The 23,985-nt window shown below is 35.7% G+C and overlaps 1 protein-coding gene across 2 annotated transcripts in view; it reads left to right on the top strand.

Moving 5' to 3' along the window:
• Positions 1 to 23,985, top strand: part of RAVER2 (ribonucleoprotein, PTB binding 2) — a 92,067-nt gene that overhangs the window by 54,211 nt on the left and 13,871 nt on the right. For both annotated transcript variants that reach the window (XM_058717121.1, XM_058717120.1), the window contains exons 10-11: positions 6,949 to 7,060; positions 8,657 to 8,793. In XM_058717121.1, coding sequence (XP_058573104.1) covers positions 6,949 to 7,060; positions 8,657 to 8,793 — 249 coding nt within the window. The remainder of the gene's footprint in view (positions 1 to 6,948; positions 7,061 to 8,656; positions 8,794 to 23,985) is intronic.

Here is a 23,985-nt window from a genome sequence, read left to right as displayed (position 1 = left end):
AAAAGCTTAAGAGTATCATTAATACTTGTCTAATGATATGATGTTATTTATGAGGCTTTCTAATGAAATAATAACGCTTTTCAAAATGTTAATTTTTTCTACTTTAAATTTATACTCTGTAACTAGGTATTAGTTTAATATGTAAAGGCAAAACCAATTTTATCTGAAAAATGTCGAAGTCAGTTATTAAACTCTGGTCTGCTCAAAAGAATCTAATCTCTGTTTTAATTCTGGAAGTTTTACCCAATTATTTTATTTGTTCTTAGACCAGTGACATTTGTAAATGTTAAACTTGGTAGGCAGAATAAAGTACATTTAATTTATATTCATACCCTGAAGTACCCTTTGGTTTGTAAGTATTATAAAACTCAGGTTATAAGCAGCATGTGAGGAAAAAAAATTCATGTAGTTGGCTGTATTGAAATGTCAAAATAATTAGATTAATTTGGAGGTGGTTTTATTGTCAGCTAGTCATAGCAGCAGATATGGATGGGATGCCCTACAATTGTTCATTGAGAAAGCTAAGGCAGATATTGTAGAATGAGTTTTAAAAATTTATCTGCAGTATTAATTTGGGGGGTTTTTGAGGGAAGTTAAACAATTGGAACTCATATATGAATATGCTATATCTTTTTGCACAGAAAGCACCAGCTCTTTAGAAAAGCTTGATCTGGGGTGATTCACATAATGGGCAGAGTCTTTCAGGAGGAAAACAGCCAAAGTGGTGCAGGGCCAGGAAAACAGGTTCTGTAAAAAAAATTGAGGGAAATGGAGACATGTAACCCTGAAAGAGAAGACAAGCTGGATATCTATTTAAAAAATATATTCTCAGACTAGTCACAGGGTATTTTGTGTTTAACCAGTAGGCAGAACTAGTCCAGTAGCTATGAGCTACAGTAAAGCATTAGGCTTTATACAACAAAATAGTATATTAGGCTTAATACAACAAAGAGCAGTTGAAGCTTTCACACAAACAAAAAGCTTGATTCTTTCACTAAGATGTGACTGTCCTGTCACTGAAAACAATTAAGTAGACATGAAATGAGCATTGGTACAGATTGCTGTAAAGTGATTCCTCTTTTGACAGTAGGGGTTTGGGCCAGGTAATTTCAAAGTGTGTTTTCCAAGAATGAAGCAAGAAATTTGATTTTGTTAAACATAATTGGTTTCATTCAACTTTAGATTTTTAGACTTACGTTTTTAAGAAATTTTTTTGTTAAGGTATAATTGACATACAGCATTATATTAGTTTCTGATATACAATATAAGGATTTGATACATATCACACATATTACAAAATGACCACCCCAGTAAGTCTAGTTAATATTCATTACCATACATACATACATTATAATTTTTTGTGTATGATGGGAACTTTTAAGATTTGTTCTCTTAGCAACTTTCAAATATGCAACGTGGTTTTATTAACTATAGTCACCATCCTGTACATCACATCCCCATCATTTATTTCATAACTGGAAGTTTGTACCTTTTGACTTTTTTCACCTGTTTTGCTCACCTCTGTCTCTGATAAGCACCCATCTGTTTTCTGTATCTATAAGCTTGTTTTTTCTTTTCTTTTTTTTATTCTGCATGTAAATAAGATCATACAGTATTCGTTTTTCTCTGTCTGACTTTTTTCATTTAGCATAATGCCCTCAAGGTCCATCCTCATTATCACAAATAGCAAGATTTCTTTCTTATTTAAGACTGAATATATACACACTTTTTTTTATTCACCCATCAAAGAGCAGTTCTGTTGTTTTCATATCTTGTCTGTTGGGGATAGTGCTTCAGTGAACATGAGAGTGCAGATGACACTTGAGACAGGGATTTCATGTCCTGTGAATATATACCCAGAAATGGGACTGCTGGATCATACGGTAATTGTTTATTTTTTTTTAATTTTTTTTTAACGTTTTATTTATTTTTGAGACAGGGAGAGATAGAGCATGAACGGGGGAGGGTCAGAGAGAGGGAGACACAGAATCTGAAACAGGCTCCAGGCTCTGAGCTGTCAGCACAGAGCCTGACGTGGGGCTCGAACTCACGGACCGCGAGATCATGACCTGAGCCAAAGTCGGCCGCCCAACCGACTGAGCCACCCAGGCGCCCCAATTGTTTATTTTTTTTAGGAACTTCTATACTGTTTCTCATTATGGTCATATTGCTTTTCTCCCATTCAGTAGATTGTGTTTTCATTTGCTGTACAGAAGCTTTTTAGTTTGATGTAGTTCCACTTGTTTATTTTTACTTTTGTTGCCTTTGCTTTTGGTGTCATATCCAAAAAGTCCCTGCTAAGACTAATGTCAAGGAGTTTTTTTCCTATATTTTCTCCTAGGGGTTTTATGCCTTCTGATCCTATATTTAAGTCTTTAATCCAGTTTGAGTGAATTTTTGTGTGTGGTGTAAGATCAGGGTCCATTCTCGTTCTTTAGCATGTGGACGTCCAATTTTCCCAGCACCATTTATTAAAGAGATGTCCTTTTTTCCATTGTGAATTCTTGGCTCCCTTGTCAAAGATTGACCGCATATGTGTGGGTTTATTTCTGAGTTGTCTATCTTACTTGATAATGATGTACAATCTTTTTAATATATTGCTGAATTTGGGTTGCTAGTATTTTGTTGAGTTTTGCATCTGTGTTTATCAGGGATATTGGTCTGTAATTTCATTTTCTTGCAGTGTTCTTGCTTTGGTATGAAGGTAATGCTGGCCTCATTAAATAAATTAGGAAAGTATTCTCTCCTCTTGAACATTTTGGAAGAGTTTCAGAAGAAATGGCATTAATTTTTCATTAAATGTCTGGTACAGTTTACCAGTGAAGCCATCTAGTCCTGTTATTTTCATTGTTGGGAGGTTTTTGACTACTCCTTACTTCATTATTTGTCTGATAAGATTTTCTATTTTTGTAATGATTTGGTCTTGATAGGGTATAGGTTTCCAGGAATTTATCCATTTCTTTGTAGGTTATCCAATTTGTTGGCAAATATTTCTTGGTAATAGTTTCTTACAATCCCTTGTATTTCTGTGGTATCAGTTTTAATGTCTCCTCTTTCATTTGTAACTATTGGAGTCCTCTCTTGTTCTCTCGGTTAGTCTAGTCAGGGTCTATCCGTTGTGTTTATCTCTTCAAGATGCCAACACTTAGTTTCATGGATCTTTCTAGTCTGTATTTCATTTATTTATGCTTTAATCATTACTGTGTTCTTCTTTATGCTAATTTTGGGCTTAGTTTGTTTCTTTTTCTGGTTCCTTGATGTATAATGTTAGGTTGTTTGAGATCTTTTTTTCTTCACGTACGCATTACTATAAACTTCTTTCTTGGAACTGCTTTTGCTGCATCCATAAGTTTTGGTATGTTATATTTCCATTTTCATTGGTGTCAAGATCCTTTTTGACTTCTCTTTTGATTTCTTCTTTGACCTATTGGTTGTTCAGGAATGTGTTGTTTAATTTATTCATATATAAATTTTCCAGTTTCTCTCCTGTTTTTGATTTCTGGTTTCATACCACTGTGGTCAGAACAGTACTCAATATGATTTCAGTATTCTTAAGTTTGTTCAGACTTATTTTGTGACCCAACATGTGATCCTTCCATCCTTCCTTCCTTTCTCTCCCCCACTCCCTCCTTTTCTTTCTTTCCTTTCCTTCTCTTTTCTTCTTCCTTCCCTCCTTCCTTCCTTTTCCCTTCCTTCCTTCCTTTCTTTCTTTCTTTCTTTCTTTCTTTCTTTCTTTCTTTCTTTGCTTCTGCTTTTGGTGTCAGACCCAAAAATTCATGGGCAAATATGAAGCCTTCCACCTAAGCTTTTAAGAATTCTATAATTTTAGTTCTTAATTTTGGTCTTTGATTTTTGAGTTTATTTTTGTATGTGGTGTAGGGTAAGGATCCACTTTATTCTTTTACATGTGATACCCAGATTTCCCAGCACTTTTGTTGAAAAAACTGTCCTGTCCCCATTGACTATTGTCAAAAATTATTTAACTATATATGCAGGGACTTATTTCTGGGCTTTCTATTCTATTCCATTTGTCTGTGTGTCTTTATGCCAATACTGTAGTGTTATGATTACTGTTGCTTTTTAGTAAGTTTGAAATCACAAAGTATGAGCCCTCTATTCTTGTTCTTATTTTTCACCTTTTTCAACATTGTTTTTACTATTTTGGGGGTCCCTTGAAATTCCATATGAATTTTAGGATAGATTTTTCTTCTTCTGCAAAGAAAAGTTAGAATTTTGATAGGGATTGTATTGAATCTGGAGGTCACTCTGGTTAATATTGACATTTTAACAATATGTCGTCTAACCCATGAACATAGGATATCTTTCCATTTATTTATGTCTTTTATTTCAGCAATGTTTTTTGATATTTTAATATTTAACTCAGCATATTCAAAATACTATTACCAAATGTAATATATACTGAACTACTAAGATACTTTGCATTCTTTCTTTGGTACTAATTCTTTGCGATTTAGTATATATCTTACATTTCACAAACAGCTCAGTTTAAACTGTTCACATTTTGTATGCTGAGTATTCATGTGTAGATAGTGGCTACCGTGTCAGACAGTGCAGTCTTAGATGTTTTCATGGCTTAATCTCTCACTTTATTGAGATTTCTGCTCAAGTATCACTTTTAGCCATGTTGTGTAGTTTTTAGTAGACAGGTATTTTTCCTTCTTGGTTTGGTTAATCTTATATTTTATGCTTTTTGATTATGTTGTAAGTGGAATTGTTTTCTTAACTTTCTTTTTGGATTGTTCATTATCAGTGTGTAGAAATGTAACTGATTTCTGCATGTTCATTTTATATCCTGCAACTTTGCTGAATTCATTTACTCCAACAGTTTGTGTCTGTGTGTGTGTGTGCGCTACTTAGGGTTTTCATGTCATCTGCAAGCAGAGACCATTTTACTTCTTCCACTCTAGTTTGGATGCCTTTTATTTCTTTTTCCTGCCTAATTGCTCTGGCTAGAACTTCTAATATTATGTTGAACAGAAGTGGTGAAAGCAGACAACTTTGTCTTGTTCTTGATGTTAGAGGGAAATATTTCAGTGTTTCACCATTGAGTGTAATGTTTCATATATAACTTTTGTTGTATTAAGGTAGTTCCCTCTATTCCTAATATGTTGAGCCTGTTGAATTTTAATCATGACAGTGTGCTGAATTTTGTTAGATGCTTTTTCTGCATCATTTGAGGTGATCATGTGGGGTTTTTTCTCCATTCTGTTAATGTAGTGTATTACATTGAATGATTTTTGTATGTTGAATTGTCCTTGTGTTCTGTGAATAAATCCCAGTTGGTTATGGCATATAACCCTTTTAATAATCCACTGAATTTGACTTGCTTGTGTTTTGTTGGTGATTTTAGCACAAATAGTGATACTCGATATCGGTCTGTAGTTTCTTTTTTGTAGTGTCTGTCTGGCCTTGGTACTAGGGTGATGCTGGTCTCATAGAATACGTTAAGAAGTATTTTCTCTTCGTCAGTTTTGTGGAAGAGTTTAAGAAGAATTGGTTTTAATTCCTCTTTAAATGTCTTATTGAATTATCCATTGAAGCCATTTGGTCCAGGGCTTTTCTTTGTTGGCAGACTCTGTACGTTTTAAAATTTTATGATTGATTCTCTTTCATAGCTAGAGAACCCCTGATAGGATAGAATCTGATTACCTTGGCCATGTAAGTACTTTAGAAACAAAATCTGAGAGTACTTTGCTGGCTACCTTTACTCAGTTACTGAATTCTAAGGCATTGTCTTTTCTGGTGCTATATACTTTCTTTTGGCAAACATCTAATGGTTTTAGCTCCCACCTAGAATCTTAGGGTTCCACCTCAGACTTCTTTTGAGCTATTGTATCTGCTTGACTGTGAATTTCTTAAGGGTAGTATTCCTGCCTTACTCATTTTGGTGTTATCAATACCACAGTGCCTGAAGCATAGTGAACATTCAGTAAACATATGTGAATGGATGAATACATTTACATCTGTGATTTACATATCACAAGCCCTACTTTGGGGCTTATGAAGAGATGCAAGATAGATTTCTCAATCGAAATACAGTAATGTTGGCCAGATAAGGAACAAATAAAAGGAGCTCTGGCTCTCAAATATAGAAATAAGCACTTCAGATTATACTTTCTTCATTCTGTTTGGAGAACAAAATAAAAATTAATTTGGAAATTAAAACTTAGCTGCTAGCTTTAACTTTATTATAGTAATCTGAATTGTTGTCTTTAAAAATTTTTACCAACAGGGAACGAAAAGCACAAAATTTTGTTGGAAGAAATTGAAATGATCTGAAGAATCAGCCCTTTCCATTTAAGGAAATACTACAAATACTAGAAATAGTATTAAAGAAATATTAGAAATAAAGAAATACCCTTATACCTTGTTATATAAAATTATATTGCTAGCATATCTTTTCAAGAAATGTTTCTAGGGTTATCATCTAAATGTGTATTTGGATCTTGTTAAGTCCACTGATTTTGTTTGGTATTATTCTTAGAACCAAAGATAAATAAGCTTTCCTTTATCATTTGGCTGTAGCTGTACAATATAAAATAGAAATCTTAATAAGAAAATGTGGATAACAATATTTCTGGAAAAAAGGTATGGGATTTGTCTTTTCTTATGAAGATGAATTCTCTCCTAATTCAAATGAGAAGGATTTATATGAAGGCCTTTAATTTTCTTTCAGTTCTGAAGTTTTATGGTTCTAGAATAGTTAAAAAAAAAAAAAAACAACTAATTGACAAAAATAACAAGTGGAATGTGATAATTTTAATCAATATCCAGAAATATCCCATAACTTAATATGTTCAAATATAAGGTTCCATAGATTTTTATTACACTGGACTGGATTTATTGAAGAATTGGCATTACTCTTTATGTATCTTTATTTTCTTGTACCTCCTAGTAAGCACCTACTCTTTTGTTTTTGATAAATAGGCTGCTTCTAAGAATCAGACTTCACTATTGGGAGAACCACCAAAAGAAATACGGCTCAGTAAAAATCCATACTTGAACTTGGCAAGTGTGTTGCCCAGTGTGTGCTTATCATGTAAGTGAGAGCTCAGTATTAATATTTTGGAGTTGTATTGAATATTTTCTATAATCAGTTTTACTTTAATTTTTAATTTAATGAAAGCAAATAATGCTTATTGACTAATTAAAGCTTAAGTTATGACCAGCCTTTAAATTGAAAGAGTAACTAAAATTAAGACACTTAAAATACATTCTGATTATTTAAGGAAAATATCTTCTGTAATATTTTATTAAGAATATAATTAATTTATTGAATTATTGAATCATAATAGAAAATAATTGAGCAAAGGAATTATTGACAATACTATAATGCTTTGCAATACATATAGAACCGTATTTTTAAAAAAGAGCCTATGTAAGTAATCTATCCAGAATATTTGCAAACTACCCCAAAATATCTGAGCTAATGATAATTGGCAGAGGTTGAACTCTTGTTTACTTTCTTGAAAGGCCTTCTCAGGTCTTCAGTTAGAATAACTTATAATTTTAAAGGAAAATCACAAATGTGGTATATGCTCTGGGTACTGGGATATTCACTACAATGTTGGCTGTCAATTGGTATAACTGAAAAGTACCTTAATGTTCTTCAGTAGTGGAGTGGTTAAATAAAAATTAGTTCATCATAAAATAGAATACAGTATAATTTTTTTGGTAATTGAGGGAGAGCTACACGTACTAATATGAAATTATCTCTAAAGCAAATTAAGTGAAAAAAGCCAATGTAGGAACAAAGAGATTCCATTCATGTTTGTATAAAGCCATATATTCTTATGTGTGCATACTTAATGTATAAATGCATACAGTAAATTTTGGAAAATAAATTCTAAACTGTTACCTCTGGGAAAAAGAATAGGACTGAATGAAGGAGATTAAAGGTTTTAATATACATTCTTTGTATTTTATAAAGTATCCTCTTAAATGTAGACATTGATTTGTAATTTTTTTAAAGAGCCAGAAAAAAATTTAATGTGCTTCTCCCATGTCACGTTTTTACCTCGTCTAAAAATGGATGGTTACAACTATTGCATTAACAAGAACAGTTAGTTTACATTTGGTTTGCCTTCTTTAAAAACATTTTTTTAACTTATTTATTTTTGAGAGAGAGAGAAAGTGAGAGGGAGAGACAGAGTATGAGCAGGGGTGGGGGAGGGTCAGAGTGAGAGGGAGAGACACAGAACTCCAAGCAGGCTCCAGGCTCCGTGCTGTCAGCCACAGAGCCCTACATGGGGCCCAAACTCAAGAAACGTGAGATCATGACCTGAGTGGGGTTCAAACTCAAGAACCGTGAGGTCATGACCTGAGCCGAAGTCGGGCACTTAACCGACTGAGCCACCCAGGCGCCCCTTGTTTGCCTTCTTTTAGAGATTAGATATAGATCTAAAAAATGTTTCCATCAAAATTATTTATCTATAGGGCAAACTTCCACTTTCAGTTGCTTTAAATGAACAAGACAACATCATATACTACATATTTTTCCCCTGGGCATAATAAATATAGACATATACTGGCTAATGAAAATTTGTGTTCTTTTTGGGAATACAAGTTTTGTATTTTGCTTATAACTTACAATAAAACAACTTTTAGCTGAAAATATGATTGATTTTGCCTTTAGCCCCTGCAAGTAAAACCACTCTACAGAAGACTGGAATTGCAAGCAACATTCTGGATGCAATCTCTCAGGGAAATGAATCACAACACACATTGGAAAAGTGCATTTCTTATTCTCAACCTTTTGGTGATTATGCACAGGTAAATGATTCTCAGGTATTGATATCTAGAAAAATTGGTTCAACTATATATTGAGCTCATATTCCTATAATTGTGATTGTGATTCCTATAATTGAAATTGTGATTCCTGTAATATCATAGGAAATATCATAGGAAAGTAAAATTGCATTCATCTATACAATATTCCTTGTTCATTTGGAGTTTTAGGCCGTGTTCTTTAGGCAAGAAATTAACTAGCATTTTACTAGATATTTCCCTCTCAGTGTTTACTCAGTGTTTGTTGACTAGTGGCCAACAAACTATAGACCAAATCCAGCCCACTACCTGCTTTTCTTTTATTAATTTTTTTTAATGTTTGTTTATTTTTGAGACAGAGAGAGACAGAGCATGAATGGGGGAGGGTCAGAGAGAGAGGGAGACACAGAATCCAAAGCAGGCTCCGGGCTCTGAGCTCCATCTCAAACCCACGGACTGTGATATCATGACCTGAGCCCAACCGACTGAGCCACCCAGGTGCCACCCCCCCCCCCCCCACTACCTGTTTTGTAAATGAAGTTGTATTGGAATACCACCACATTCATTCATTTACATATCGTCTGTGGTTGTGTTGTGCCACAATGGTAGAGTTAAATAGCTACAACAAAGACTATAGGACCCACAAGATTAAATATGTACTCTCTGGCTCTTTACAGAAAAACTCTGCTGACTTCTGGTTTTTATCAATGTACATCTGACTAAGGAACCCAAGGAAATGCCTCTGTTCTTCACCTCTGCTTACTGATACAGAAACATGATCATTATTGTAGGCATTATTCTGACATTTAAACCAATCAATCAATAACATAAAAAGTATTATATTCAGAAGGTATATTGTGTTATTATTTAAATAAGTCAATTTTACTTTGGCCTTTTCTCCTTCAGGTTATTTTCAGTGGCTTAAGCAGAGAGTGTATATGTTAGCAGTATAGGATTATATAATCATGAGAGTCTTATAATTAACCATTCTGATTCTTTCTAATTTCTCAGCCTATCAGCTTCTCAGCTCTGTCCTATCTGTGTGAGCAATGCTTCCACTTCGATTTCCTTGGAGCAACTGTGTTTGTCTCATCTGTCTCTAAAACCTTAGAAAAGTAAACCTGTGTGAATTCACTTGGAACAACTGATGCCTCATTATGCTTTAATGATAGGATACTAGAAACACAAGTGTAATAGTTTCTGTAAAAATGGTGCAGTTGAATATTCGAATACTGTATAATAAAGTCTCTTACCTACCCGTGGAAAAGATGGAGAAAACAGATTGAAAGATGATGTAAGTAGGTGGCAACAGACCTATATCTAAGGAATAGTAATCATGAATTAATACAGATACAACTTGGAAAGCATTCTCTTACATGTTTCTTAAGATTCCATTTTTATTCCTTTATTAATATTTTAAGTAGTAATTGAGATAGGGACATTAATTGTATGCTGATTATACTTACAGGTGACAAAAGCCAAGGAAATTATCAGAGATGTGTGAAATCATTTATAAATAGTTTATAGTTCTGTAAATTAGAAACAGCCTAAATTTCCAACAATTTATAAGACTACGTAAACAAATCATGTCATATTTATCCCAGATATACAATGCAAATATTAAAAATCATGTAAAACACCATGTAAATTCATGGTAAATGTTTCATAATCTCTTATTAATTTTTAAAATTTATATGGTCCTATACAATTTTATCTTTTTTCTTTACAAGGAACAAAATTCACTTTATAAACAGGAGGAAGCACAATAAACTTTTAAAAATTTAAACATGTATGATTTAATTTTTTATGTGACTTTTTTTTATCACTTAATTTTATCATGATACATGTACTTTTAATCCCTTCCCCCATTTCCCCTACCACCTCCTCTCTGTAACCATCACTTTGAGTCTGTTTCTTGGTTTGTCTCTTTTTTCCCTTTGCTTGTTTGTTTTGTTTCTTAAATTCCAAATATGAGTGAGATCATATGGTATTTGTCTTTCTCTGATTTCTGTTGCTCAGCATAATACTCTCTAGCTCCACCTATGTTGTTGCAAATGGCAAGATTTCTTTTTTTTTCTTTTTTTTTTTATGGCTGAGTAACATTGCATTACAAATATATACCACATCTTTGTCCATTCGTCAGTGGACACTTGGGCTGCTTCCATATATTGGCTATTGTAAGTAATTCTGCAGTAAACATAGGGGTGCAGGTATCCTTTTGAATTAATGTTTTTGTTTTTTTTTTGGATAAATGCCCAACGCTACTATTCCTGGATCATACAGTTCTATTTTAAAAAAAAAATTTTTTTAACCTTTATTTATTATTGAGAGATAGAGCATGAGCAGAGCAGGGGCGGAGAGAGAAGGAGACACAGAATCTGAAGCAGGCTCTAAGCTCCAAGCTATCAGCGCAGAGCCCGATGCGGCGCTCACACTCACAAACTGCGAGATCATGAACTGAGCCGAAGTCGGATGCTTAACCAACTGAGCCACCCAGGCGCCCCATAGTAGTTCTATTTTTAATATTTTGAAGAATTTTGATCCTGTCTTCCAAAGTGGATGCACCAGTTTGCATTCTCATCAACAGTGCAAGAAGGTTCCTTTTTCTCCCCATCCTTGCCAACACTTGTTTTTAAAATTTTTTATTTTAGCCATTCTGACAGGTATGAGGTAATATCTCATTATAGTTTTGATTTGCATTTCCCTGATGATGAGTGATGTTGAGCATCTTTTCATGTGTCTTTTGGCCATCTATGTGTCTTCTTTGGAGAAATATCTATTTGTGTCTTCTGCCCATTTTTTAAATGGATTGTTCATTTTTTGGGGTGTTGAGTTGTATATTTTGGATACTAACCCTTTATCAGATATGTCATTTGCCAAGTATCTTCTCCCATTCAGTAGATTGCCTTTTATTCTCGTTGATGGTTCCCTTTGCTGTGCAGAAGCTTTTTATTTTGATGTAGTCCCAGTAGTTTATTTTTGCTTTTATTTCCCTTGCCTCAGGAGACCTCTAGAAAAGTGTTGCTATGGCCAGAGTCCGAGAGATTGCTGCCTATGCTTTCTTCAAGGATTTTTATGGTTTCAGGCCTCACATTTAGGTCTTTAATCCACTTTTGGTTTATTTTTGTGTATGGTGAAAGAAAGTGGTTCACTTTTATTCTTCTGCATGTTGCTCTCCAGTTACTCCAGCACCACTGGTTGAAGAGACAGTCTTTTTCACATTGGATATTGATTCTTCCTTTGTTGAAGATTAGTTGACCATGTGATTGTGGTTTTATTTCTGGGCTCTCTGTTCTATTCCACTGATCTATGTGTCTGTTTTTATGCCAGTAGTATTCTGTTTTAATTACTACCACTTTGTAATGTAACTTGAAATCTGGAATTGTGACACCTCCAGTTTTATTTTATTTTTTTCAAGATTGCTTTGGCTATTTGAGATCCTTTGTGGTTCCATACAAATTTTAGGATTGTTTTTTCTAGTTCTGTAAAAAATGCTGTTGGTACTTTAATAGGGATTGCATTAAATCTGTAGATTGCTTTGGGTAGGGTAGACATTTTAATAATATTGGTGTTTCCAATTCATGAGCATCAATGTCTTGTCATTTCTTTGCATCATCTTGAATTTCTTTCATCAATGTTTTGTAGTTTTCAGAGTATAGGTCTTTTATCCCTTTGGTTAAGTTTATTCCTACATATTTAATATATTTGGTAAAATTATAAATTGGATTGTATTTTTATTTTTTTTTTATGCTTTATTTTGAGAGAGACAGCATAAATGGGCAAGGGGCAGAGAGAAGGAGAAAGAATCCCAATCAGGCTCCACATTGTCAGCACAGAGCCCCTCATGAGGCTCCATCTCATGAACCCTGAGATCATGACCTGAGCTGAAATCAAGAGTCGGATGCTCAACCAACTGAGCCACCCAGGCACCTCAGGATTGTATTTTTATTATTAGTGCTTAGGAATGCAACAGACTTTTGTACATTGATTTTAGATCTTGTGGCTTTACTGAATTCATTTATCACTTGTAGTGGTTTTTTGGTGGAGTCTTTAGGGTTTTCTATGGATGGTATTGTGTCATCTACAAATACTGAATTTTATTTCTTCTTTACCAATTTAGATGTCTTTTATTTCTTTAGGTTGTCTAAATGCTGTGCCTAGGACTTGCAGTACTGTGTTGAATAAAAGTGGTGAGAATGGACATCCTTGTCTTGTTCCTGACCTTAAGGGAAAAGCTCTCAGTTTTTCCCCACAGAGTATAATGTTCACTGTGAGTTTTTCAAATAAGGCCTTTATTATGTTGATATATGTTTCCTCTAGACGTACTTTGCAGAGAGGTTTTATCATGAGTGAACATCATACTTTGTCAAATGCTTTTTCTGCACCTTTTGAAATGATCACACAGTTTTTATCCTTTCTCTTACTGATGTGATGTATCATGTTGATTGTTTTGTGAATATTGAACCATTCTTGTGTCCTGGGGGAAAAAATTCCACTTAATTGTAGAGTATTGAGGATTTTTGCATCTATATTCACGAGAGATCTTGGCCCGTACTTTGTGTGTGTGTGGTGGGGACAGGGGTGTGTGTCTGTATCTGGTTTTGGTATCAGGGTGATACTGGCCTCATAGAACTTTGAAATTTTCCTTCCTCTTCTATTTGTTTGGAACAGTTTAAGAAGAGTGGGTATTAACTCTTTTTTAAATGTTTGGTAGAATTTGCCTGTGAAACCATCTTGTCCTGGAGTTTTGGTTTGGGGAAGTTTTTTTGATTTCTGATTCAGTTTCATTGCTGGTGATTGGTCAGTTCAAATTTTCTGTTTTTCCTCCGCCCTAGTTTTGATAGGTTATTTGTTTCTAAGAATTTATCTGTTTCTTCTAAGTTGTCCAGTTTGTTGGCATATAGGTTGTTTAAGTTTAAACCCATTCTTTACTCCTCTCCCCTAATATTTTAGGTATATGATGTCATATTTTACATCATTTTACTTTATGCGTCCATTGACTGATTTTTACAGATATATTTTTATTTTTACTGCTTTTGTGTTTACTTTTCATACTCTCACTTATGGTCTTCCTTTCCACTCAGAGAGTCCTCTTTAATATGTCTTGTAGGACTGGTTTAGGGGTCATGAACTCCTTTAGTTTTTGTCATCTGAGAAACTCTTTACGCTCCTTCTATTCAGAATGATAACCTTGCTGGATAGAGTGTTCTTGGTTGCATGTTTTTTTCTTTCAGCACTTTGAATATATCATGCCATTCCCTTCTGGCCTGCAAAGTTTCTACTGAAAAATCCTGATAACCTTATGGGGTTTCCCTCGTGTATAATTGTCTTCTCTTGCTGCTTTTAAAACTTTTTCTTTTTTGCTACTTTTTGCCATTTTAATTACTATGTGTCTTGGTATGCACCTCCTTGAGTTGAATTTTAGAGGGGTCTCTCTGTGCCTCCTGATCTGGATCTACTTACTTTCCCAGATTATTTCCTTAAATAATTTTTTTGCCCTCTTATTTGTTTCTTCTTCTGAGATCCCTATAATATGAATGTTATTATGCTTGATGAAATCAGTGAGTTCCCTAAGACTATTCTCAATTTGCATAATTTCTTTCCTTTGCTCAGTTTGGTTACTTTCCATTACTCTGTCTTCCAAGTTATTAATTTGTTCCTCTGTTTCATCAAGCTCATTCCATCAAGTGTATTTTTAAGTAAATTTTATTGTGTTCTTGATCTCTGATTTTTTTTTTTTTTAATCTCTGTGTTGTGTCTCACTGATGTCGTCTACTCTTTTCTCCAGTTCAGGGAGTATCTTTATGGTAGGCATATTACTTCTCTCCTTTCACTTTTGTCTCTTGCTGTGGTTTGGCCCGTCTTTTGGAATGTGTTTCTGTCTCCTCATTTTCTCTGACTTCCTTTGTCTGTTTCTGTGTGTTAGGAAAGTCAGCTACTTTTCATGCTCTCAATGATAATAGCCTTATGAAGAATAGATCCTCTAGTATACCACAGGGCAGTATCCCCTGTTACCCAGGGCCTGGCACTTCAGTGTCTCCTGTGTGTGTTGCATGTACCGTTCCGTTGAGCCTTGGCCTGCTTTTCCTTCAGTCCAGTTGTCTGTAGAGGCTCTCTAGCAAGGTGTGCAACGGTCTGCTTGCTAAATGAGACCTGCCCCTGTTACTGCCAGAACTGAGGTCTCACAAAAGGTACAGGAGATGTGGTCTGGTCTTCTCCAGGATGGGTTCACAGTGCCAAGCCTAGGGCATGTATGACTGGGAAGGGCAGATCTGCTGAAGACCGGGGCTGGGGGCTTGGTGTAAGCAAGTTAGGTGAGGAGAGTTGGTGCCATGCTGGTTCCCACAGATGGCCATTGTTTATGCTGTGCGGTAGGGAGGGCAGTGGTGCCTGGCAGCTCCATTGTTCCTGGAGGAGTCTCCCTGTGATCCCTGTGTCTCCAGGCCATGCTCTGAGATGAGCAAATCCCACTCCTTCCTATCTACCCCTGCATTTTCAAACTGCTGGTCTACACTGTATCTGCACAAGCTGTTTATTGTGCTGTTTCTTTAAGGTTGGGGGCTCTGCTTCCTACTGCCATCCAGGCTCTCCCAGAGCTCAGCCTGCTGTTTTTTAAAATTCCAGCCTTTAAGTCCTGCTGGTTTTGAGAACTCACGAAATTTGGCCCCTGTCACGTTCAAAAGGAAATATTGTGGAGATTTGTCCTCCCCATTCATGAGCTCCCCAGTGTGAAAATCTGTTTTCCACTCTTCTCTGCACCACTGACTCCCTCTCCACCACGGACACCACGGTCTGTTTCACTCTCAGACCATGTCATCACCCTTCCTACCTTCTTCATTATAGCCTCTTGCCTGCCTTTAGTTGTGGAGTTTGTTCTCCTGGTCTTTGGGTTATTTTCTAGGTTACTTACACTGAGAGGAGTGTTATGTACTTGTATCCATGGAACAAGGCAATTGTAGAGTTTACCTACTCCACCTTCTGCCCAGCTGACATATATGATTTAATTTTTTCAAGTTAATTTTTTTCCTTACCTTTGCATTCATTTCACTTTTGAAATTTGTTCTGTTTTTTTCAATAGCAGTTTTGCTTATTAGATTATTGTGGTTCATTGTATACTTTTCTTAGCCGCAGAAAGACACTTCTCTATTCACTCATGGAGAAATTCTGTGATAAAGATGCCTTTTACATCACCAGTCTTCCTCCTGCCTCCATACTTGCTTACGCAGAGACACTGTGGATGTGGGAATCTTCCCTGGATTCATCATCCCCTTCAACAGTCTCTGTTTCTGCCTTGTGTATGTTCATCAAGTGAGTTTTGTTCTCAGTCTTGTGTTCTTTCATCTTTGTGAAGTGAACTCGATTAGATGTTACTTATGGAATGAAGTAACTAGAAAAAAAAGTGGTCGTGTTTTAGGAATTCCTTTTATTTCCATTGCTGGAATGGAGGGAGAGGTCTAAGGAAAAGAAACCAACATTTTTTTTTGTTTTTAACACTCGCTGTATGCTTTGTGATGTGAGCATTTAACCTTTCCGACAACACTGTGAGACTGCCTCCCTGATACAAGTGGAAAAGAAGTTAATAATCTTTGTAAGTTCATGCAGTTAGCAGACAATTTCTGTGATAACAGAGTCCACGTTATTTTCATTATACCATGGACGAGTTTCATCGGGCATGGAAGTAGGGTCTCATAAAAACGTTTTTTTTTTTTGTTTCTTTTGTGTTGGCTGCTATGCATAAGAATTAGGAGAGATGGATGTGTCGAGGTCCAGATGGATATAATAATCCCTAACTCGTATTCCAATATTGGTGAAGTTGCCTGTATCACATTATTTCTCCTGCAGATAACCATTATTAAAACTGGACTAAATATGAAAGAAAAACAACTATCCAAAGGCTTGGGACATGATCAAAAGCAAGCAGAACCCGAAGGGGAATTAGTCCTTGAAAGATAGAAACGGCACTGGATGAGATCTGTCTTTGTGTGGCTGTTTGCCTAACACCACCTGTAGTCCATGCATTTACTGGCTGGTGGGGTCAGAGCACAGAGTTCAGAACCATTAGCAAGGCTGAAAAGTAAGCATGAAGTCGCTGAAAAAGGGGTTGCTTAGGGAGGAGCCTCAAAAATCTCTGTGTAAACTCAGGTGAAATACATTTAATTGACCCTCTGAAATATGTTTGTAAGGGAGATTCCAGGTCCTGGTGGAAAACAATAGCTAGAAGATAAGAACTGAGAACAGATTCGATTCCTCCCCTGCACAGAAGAGACAGAGTTTTGGAGTTTGAGTTCAGCAAAGTTATCTCCTTCTTATAAAAAAAAATCAGTAATCACCAGAGGAAGATTACACATGTATAGTCATTATGATATACCATGTATAATGTTCAGTAAATAAACATTACTAGATAACTGAAGAAACAAGAAATGTGACCCACAATTAAGAAGAAAAGTAATTCGGGGCACCTGGGTGGCTCAGTCAGTTGCGTGTCTGACTTGGGCTCAGGTCACGATCTCACATTTCATGAGTTATAGCCCCGCGTCGGGCTCTGTGCTGATACCTCAGGGCCTGTAGCCTGCCTGGGATTCTATGTCTTCCCCTCTCTCTGTCCCTCCCCTACTCCCGCTCTGTCTGTCCCTCTCTCTCAAAAATAAACATTAAAAAATGTTTTTAAAAAGAAGAAAACTAATAGAAACTGACCCCAAGATGACCCAGATGTTGGTCTTAGTAGATAAGGTCTTATTTAAAGCAGCGATTATATGTTCAAGAACTTAAGGAAAATAAAGTCATAGTGAATAGGTGGGGATTTTCAGCAAGAAATATACACTAAAAACGAAGTATAGCAACTCTACAATCGAAAAGTATAGTATCTGGAAACAAAAATACAGTGGATGGGCTTAGCAAAATATTGGAGAAAACAGGAAAAAAGTTATGATTAACATAAAGACAAAAAAATAATTCAGTCTGAAAAACAGAAATGAGAATGAAAATCAGTGAACAGATCCTCAAGACCGGAGGGACAATATCAAGTAGTCTAAAATAAGTGTAATTGGTATTCCAGGAGAAGACAGGTAATGCCACATGAAATATTTGAAAAAGTGTTAGTAAAAATATTCTAAATTTGGTGTAAAAACCCTACAGACCTAACAGGCTCAGACATCTCCCCTGCAAAGCAGGATAATAAAAAGAACAACTTACCTAGACACATTAGTTAATATGATGAAAACCAAAGTTATAAAGAGAGTATCTTGAAAGCAACTAGATAAAAACAATGCACATTATTCCTAAGGCACAGTTTCTCAGCCTTGGTATTGTTGACATTCTGGGCTGGGTAGAGGGTGGGGAGACTCTCCTGTGCATTGGAAGATATTTAGCAGGATCTTTCTTCTACCCCTTAGATTGCTCCTCATTGAGAACGACCGTGTTAAAACAACTGTAATATGTGGGTAAATAAAATACTATATATTTTTTCTATTTAAAAGCAAAGCTGTAACATTGTGGTGTGGGGTTTGTAATGTGCATAGATACAACATATTTGGTAATTGTACAAATGACAGTATAGTATGGGGTGAATGAAAGTATAGTTGTGGGATTATTGCATTTTATATGAAGTAGAACAGTAACACTGAGTAGACTGATAAGTTATGGAACACATTATAACCCATAGAGCAACCATTAAAAAAAAATACAAAACAGTATACATAAAGTGTCAATAATTTAATGGAATTCTAAGAACATTTGATTAAGCCAAAAAATATCAGGAAAGGGGGAAAAAAACCCCAGGATGAATAGAAAACAAATAGCTAGGCAGGAAACCTAAACTGAATGATAAGAATAGTTAAAATAGAGTATAAGCTCCAATTAAAGAGGTTTCCAGAGCAAGCTTTGACTATATACTTTCATCGCTTCTATTCAACATTTTGCTGGAAGTTTCAATCACTGCAGCAATGTTTTTTAAAATTTTTTTTTTTTTAATGTTTATTTATTTTTGAGACAGAGAGAGACAGAGCATGAACGGGGGAGGGTCACAGAGAGAAGGAGACACAGAATCTGAAACAGGCTCCAGGCTCTGAGCTGTCAGCACAGAGCCCGACGCGGGGCTCGAACCCATGAACCGTGAGATCATGACCTGAGCCAAAGTCGGACGCTTAACCGACTGAGCCACCCAGGCGCCCCTACAGCAATGTTTTTTAAAAGGAATGTGAAATGGGAAGGAAAAGTAAAAATGTCTCTCTTTGCATATGATGACTTTGCATGAAAAACCCTTAAGAATCTGAAAAGCAACCAATAAAACTAACAAACTTTGCAAAGTCACATGATAGAAGGGCAGAATGCAGAAATTAGTTGTATTTCTGTGTACAAGCAGCAAACAATTGGAAAATAAAGGTTTTTTTTTTTTTAATTTCCATTTACAACAGCATCAGACATGGAATACATAGCAATAAATTAACAAGATTTGTAAGAACAATGAGAACTACAAGACACTGCTGAGAGAAATTAAACGAGATGCCTGTGAATGGAAAGCTATATCGTGTCAGTGAATTGGAAGACTTAATATTGGTAATATATCAATTCTCCCCAGACTATCTATAGATTCAGTGTTACCCCAACTAGTTTTTCAGCAGCCTTTTTCTTAAATAGAAATTGACAAGCCAATTTTTAAAGTTTGTATTAAAATGCAAAGGAGCTGAAATACCCAAACAGTCTTATGAAAGAACAAATTTGGAGGACTTCCTCTATATGACTTCAAGATTTACTATAAAGTCCTATCGAGCATTGGGGTTTTGGCATAATGACCGGCAAATAGATAACTAGAACAGAATATGCCCATGCTTAAATGGCAAACTGATTTTTGAAAGAGATGCCAAAACAATTCAATAGGTGAAGAATAGAAATGTTAGAACAACTGATTATCCATATTTGAAATCGTGAACCCTGACCCTTGCCTCAAACCGTACTCTAAAATTAATCTGCAGTGTATTATAGGCCTAAATGGAAAATCCAGGCCAAATGGATATCAACAAAAAAAGGGCACAATAAAAAGCTCTAAGTGTTCTCTCCTGAAAAAAAAAAAAGCATCAATAAAACTGGCAATAATTATTAGGAAAGGACCAAACAGAAGTTCTAGATTTGAGTAAGTACAATAACTGAAATGAAAAATGTACTATGCATAGCAGATTTGAACAGGCAAAAAACCCAACATGTTAGGAAGATAAGTCAATTGAGAGTATCCAGCCTAAATGATAGAAAGAGAATGAAGAAAAATGAACCATAAAAAGGGTTGGCAATGACGTGGAGAAATTGGTACTCTCGGACATTGCCGGGAGGGAGTATAAAATGGCACAGCTGTTTTAGAAAAATTTAGCAGTTCCTCAAAATGTTAAACACGCTTATAATATGACCTAGGAATCACATACCCAAGAGAATTGAAAATACAATGTCCACATACAAAATTGGACATTAACTTTTTTTTATTCAATGTTTAATTTTGAGAGAGTGCAAGCAGGGGAGGGGCAGAGAGAGAGGGAGACACAGAATCGGAAGCAGGCTCCAGGCTCCGAGCTGTCAGCACAGAACCTGACGTGGGGGCTCCAACTCAAGAGAACTGCCAGATCATGACCTGAGCTGAAGTCGGATGCTTAACCGACTGAGCCATCCAGGTGTCCTGGACATTAATTTTCATAGCAGCATTATTCATCATAACCAAAATGGAAATGACTCACATGTCCATCAGTTGATGAGTGAATAAACAAAATGTGGCATATCCATACAATGAAATATTACGTAGCTATAAAAGAGATGGAATACTGATCCTTGTCACTATACGGCTGACCCTTGAAATCATTATGCTGAGCCAGATACGAAAGGTCACATATTACATGATTCTGTTTATATGAAATACCCAGAATAGGCAAACTCTTAGAGAAAGTAAACAGTTACTAGGGGTCAGGGAAATAGGAGTTGTGGAGTAACTGTTTTCAGGTACAGGGTGTCCTTTTGGAGTGATGAAAATGGTCTGGAATTAGATTGTGGTCATGGCTACACAGCCTTGTAAACATCAACAAATGTACTCAAATTAAAAAAAAAAAAAGCCTAACTGTACTAAACAGAGGGTGGCATTTTCACACAGTGTTTTAGAGATCCTGAAAGTATCTAATGATAAGAAAACAAGTTAATTACACATCTAGTTCTAATTAGAAAACAATTTAAAATGGGCTATACATCCTATTTCTCTAGTTGATTATAATATTTGAGTACTGCTATTGAGCCGAAGTTATTTTCTCAAAAAGTGTACTGCTTAAATATTCTTTTTAAACGTTTTTAAATAAATTTTTTAAAGTTTTTATTTATTTTGAGGGAGGGACAGAGAGAGAGAGAGAGAGAGAGAGAGAGAGAGAGAGAGAGAGAGAATGTGAGCCTGGGAGGGGCAGAGAGAGAGGGAGGGAGAGAGAATCCCAAGCAGGCTCTGCACTGCCATTGTAGAGCCTGATGCAGGGCTTCAACAACCCTTGAATCATGAGATCATGACCTGAGCTGAAATCAAGAGTCAGATGCTTAACTGGCTACACCACCCAGGCTGCCCTTAAAAATTCTTTTATTGAGAAAATTTAAATAAAAAATAGATGTAGTTATTTAAAAATCTATCATAACACTGGCAATGATAGTATCATGATAGTCAGCTATATAATCCTATTAATTTGAATGGATGGATGGATTTTGAAATGTCAGGTTCTGAGGGAGGTACATCTATGTCAGATGGTTGGGAGAAGCCTACCTTAAGGGAAAAGCCTTTGAGCCAATTTATTAAGTTTTTATTAAATGCCTATACCTAACATCTAATTAAAATCTGTCAAAAACAAGACATTCCTTCCTCCCCACTTTTAAAGTAGGTAAAATAGATCAAAATTTCACTTAAGTATCTTTTCAGTTTGACTTAGTAATTAGTTTTAATTATGTAAAGAATAATATAATAATTATTTCTGCTGTGTCATAGGACTGTTAAAATTGTGATTTGGGATTTTCACGGGACACTTGCTGTCTGGTATGTCGCAGGTGAAGAGAACACGATTTACCTGCCTGTTATACTCTTGTGTTGCCCTTGGTTACTGATGTGTTTCCTGCGAGGAAGCTGATTGCCTGTTTCAGGGAATCCACCACAGAATGTGTGCTAAGACTGTGTGATGAGGAAATAGGAAATAAAACTAAAAAATGAACAAAAAGGTCTGCTTGGCGTTCAGTCCTTTAACATGGAGCCCAATGCTGCCACCTAGTGGGAAAATAGTACAGGGAGACCTGCCAAAAAGATTTTTGTGACAAAAGGAATCTTGTGACAAACACGAACATATAGAATGTTTTTAAGAACCTATGTCTACTTGAAACAATAATTATGAAATCACAGATTATATTAACTCTAGCCAATAATTTAGAAAATACTTTAAAACTGATTTTTGCTAAAAACTGTAATTAAAGGAAAACAATAATTTGGAATTGATTTAGTTACCCTCACTGCTTTAAAATCTTTTGTTTATAAACCAAATCAGTTTTTTAAACGTTAAAAAAAATCAATAAAATGAGTGTGCAATTTAAAGCTAGTTTTGAATTGCTACTCTGACTTGTTAGTCTAATTTTTCAAAGGATTTTAATGTGTGTATTTTGATATTTTGAGAGTGCTTATTAAGCATTCTTAGGGGCGCCTGGGTGGTTCACTTGGTTACGTGTCCGACTCTTGATTTCAGTTCAGGTCGTGATCTCACAGTGGTGAGATCAAGGCCCATGTCAGGCTCTGCGATGAGTGTGGAGCCTGCTTACGATTTTCTGTCACGCTCGCTCACTTTTCTCTCGCACACGTGCGTGCACACTCTCACTAAATTTTTTTTTTAAAAAAACATACTTAAACCTAAGGTGTAGAATTTGTATACTTTGGTACGCTGAAACTAGTGGGGCACTGAAATTTTACTTTTATTTTTTGGAACGTGCTACAGTACTTTTGGAGGATCAGTCCTTCCGTTCAAAGTTAAGACGTAATGTTACTCACGAAGAAAGGCAAGTAGCTGAGAAGCAAAAATTAATGTGAAAATTGAAAACATCTATGCATATATGTAAGGAAGAGACATTTTGTTGTATCCTGAATGTCAGAAAATAAAGGAAAGTGGGTTTTAAAACATTTTTAACTGCGGAAAAGAGAAAAACTGTACTTAAATAAAATTTTATGCTTAATGCAGAAAAGAGGAATGAATTCATGTTTGTTTAGGTATAAAGTCCAAAAAGCTGGACTTGAAACCGTAAGAAAGGAATATTAAGGGTTTGATTCAGATTCTAGAAGAACCTGTGCAGTTGTTCATTTTCGGCTTTCCATCTCCTCTGACTTCTCTAATAAGACAAGACTTGGAGAAGCAAAGTGGGGCTAAAGGTTAAGGTGAGGCTGAGGAGCCCTAAGTGGAAGCAGAGTTTTCCAAAAAACAATTTGTATATTTAGAGGACACTAAGTCGTTGCATTCCTTTCGGAAGAGCGCGAGTGATAAACGTTGTGAATTTGGACCAGTAGCTGAGGAGCTGAATCAGATTCACTATAAAGTGCCCCAAAGTGGGACGCCCGGGTGGGTCAGTTAGTCAATTAAGTGTCCGACTTCACCTCAGATCATGACCTTGTGGTTCACGAGATGGAGCCCCGCATTGGGCTCTGCATGGTGGTGCAGAGCCTGCTTGGGCTTCTGTCTCTCCTCTCCTCTCTCTCTGCTCCTTCCCCACTTGTGCATGTGCTCTCTCTCTAAATAAATAAATAAATAGACTTCAAAAAAAAAAAAAAGGAGCCCAAAGGAATCTCACTGAGGGATATTCAAGATGGTGTTTTCATGAATTCTTCCGTGAGCTTTTAAAAACTAGCCTTAAGTTCTGTTACTGAAGTGAACCTAAATATTGAGCTTAAGACACATCTTAAATATACAACTTTGCCTGTCAAAAAGTGAAACCATGATATTCCAAATTCACATGGAAATAAAAGAAAATTAGTCTCCATTTACATGAAGGTAAAAATACTTTAAAGAAGAAAATATTTCTTCAAACGCAAAAATAAAATAGCAATTGCATAAGTACAGAATGGGCCTCAGAGTAATTGTGTGCAAAGAAAAAAAATGCATTTTTAAAAATAAGGAAGATTGGAATAATGTAAAGGACACCAACGTGAGAAAAAATGAGTTGGATTCA

The sequence above is a fragment of the Neofelis nebulosa genome, chromosome 2, assembly GCF_028018385.1.
Source record: "Neofelis nebulosa isolate mNeoNeb1 chromosome 2, mNeoNeb1.pri, whole genome shotgun sequence".
NCBI classification, from domain to species: Eukaryota; Metazoa; Chordata; class Mammalia; order Carnivora; family Felidae; genus Neofelis; species Neofelis nebulosa.
Note: the sequence above shows the minus strand (reverse complement) of the source record. Positions and strands in the feature narration are given on the sequence as shown.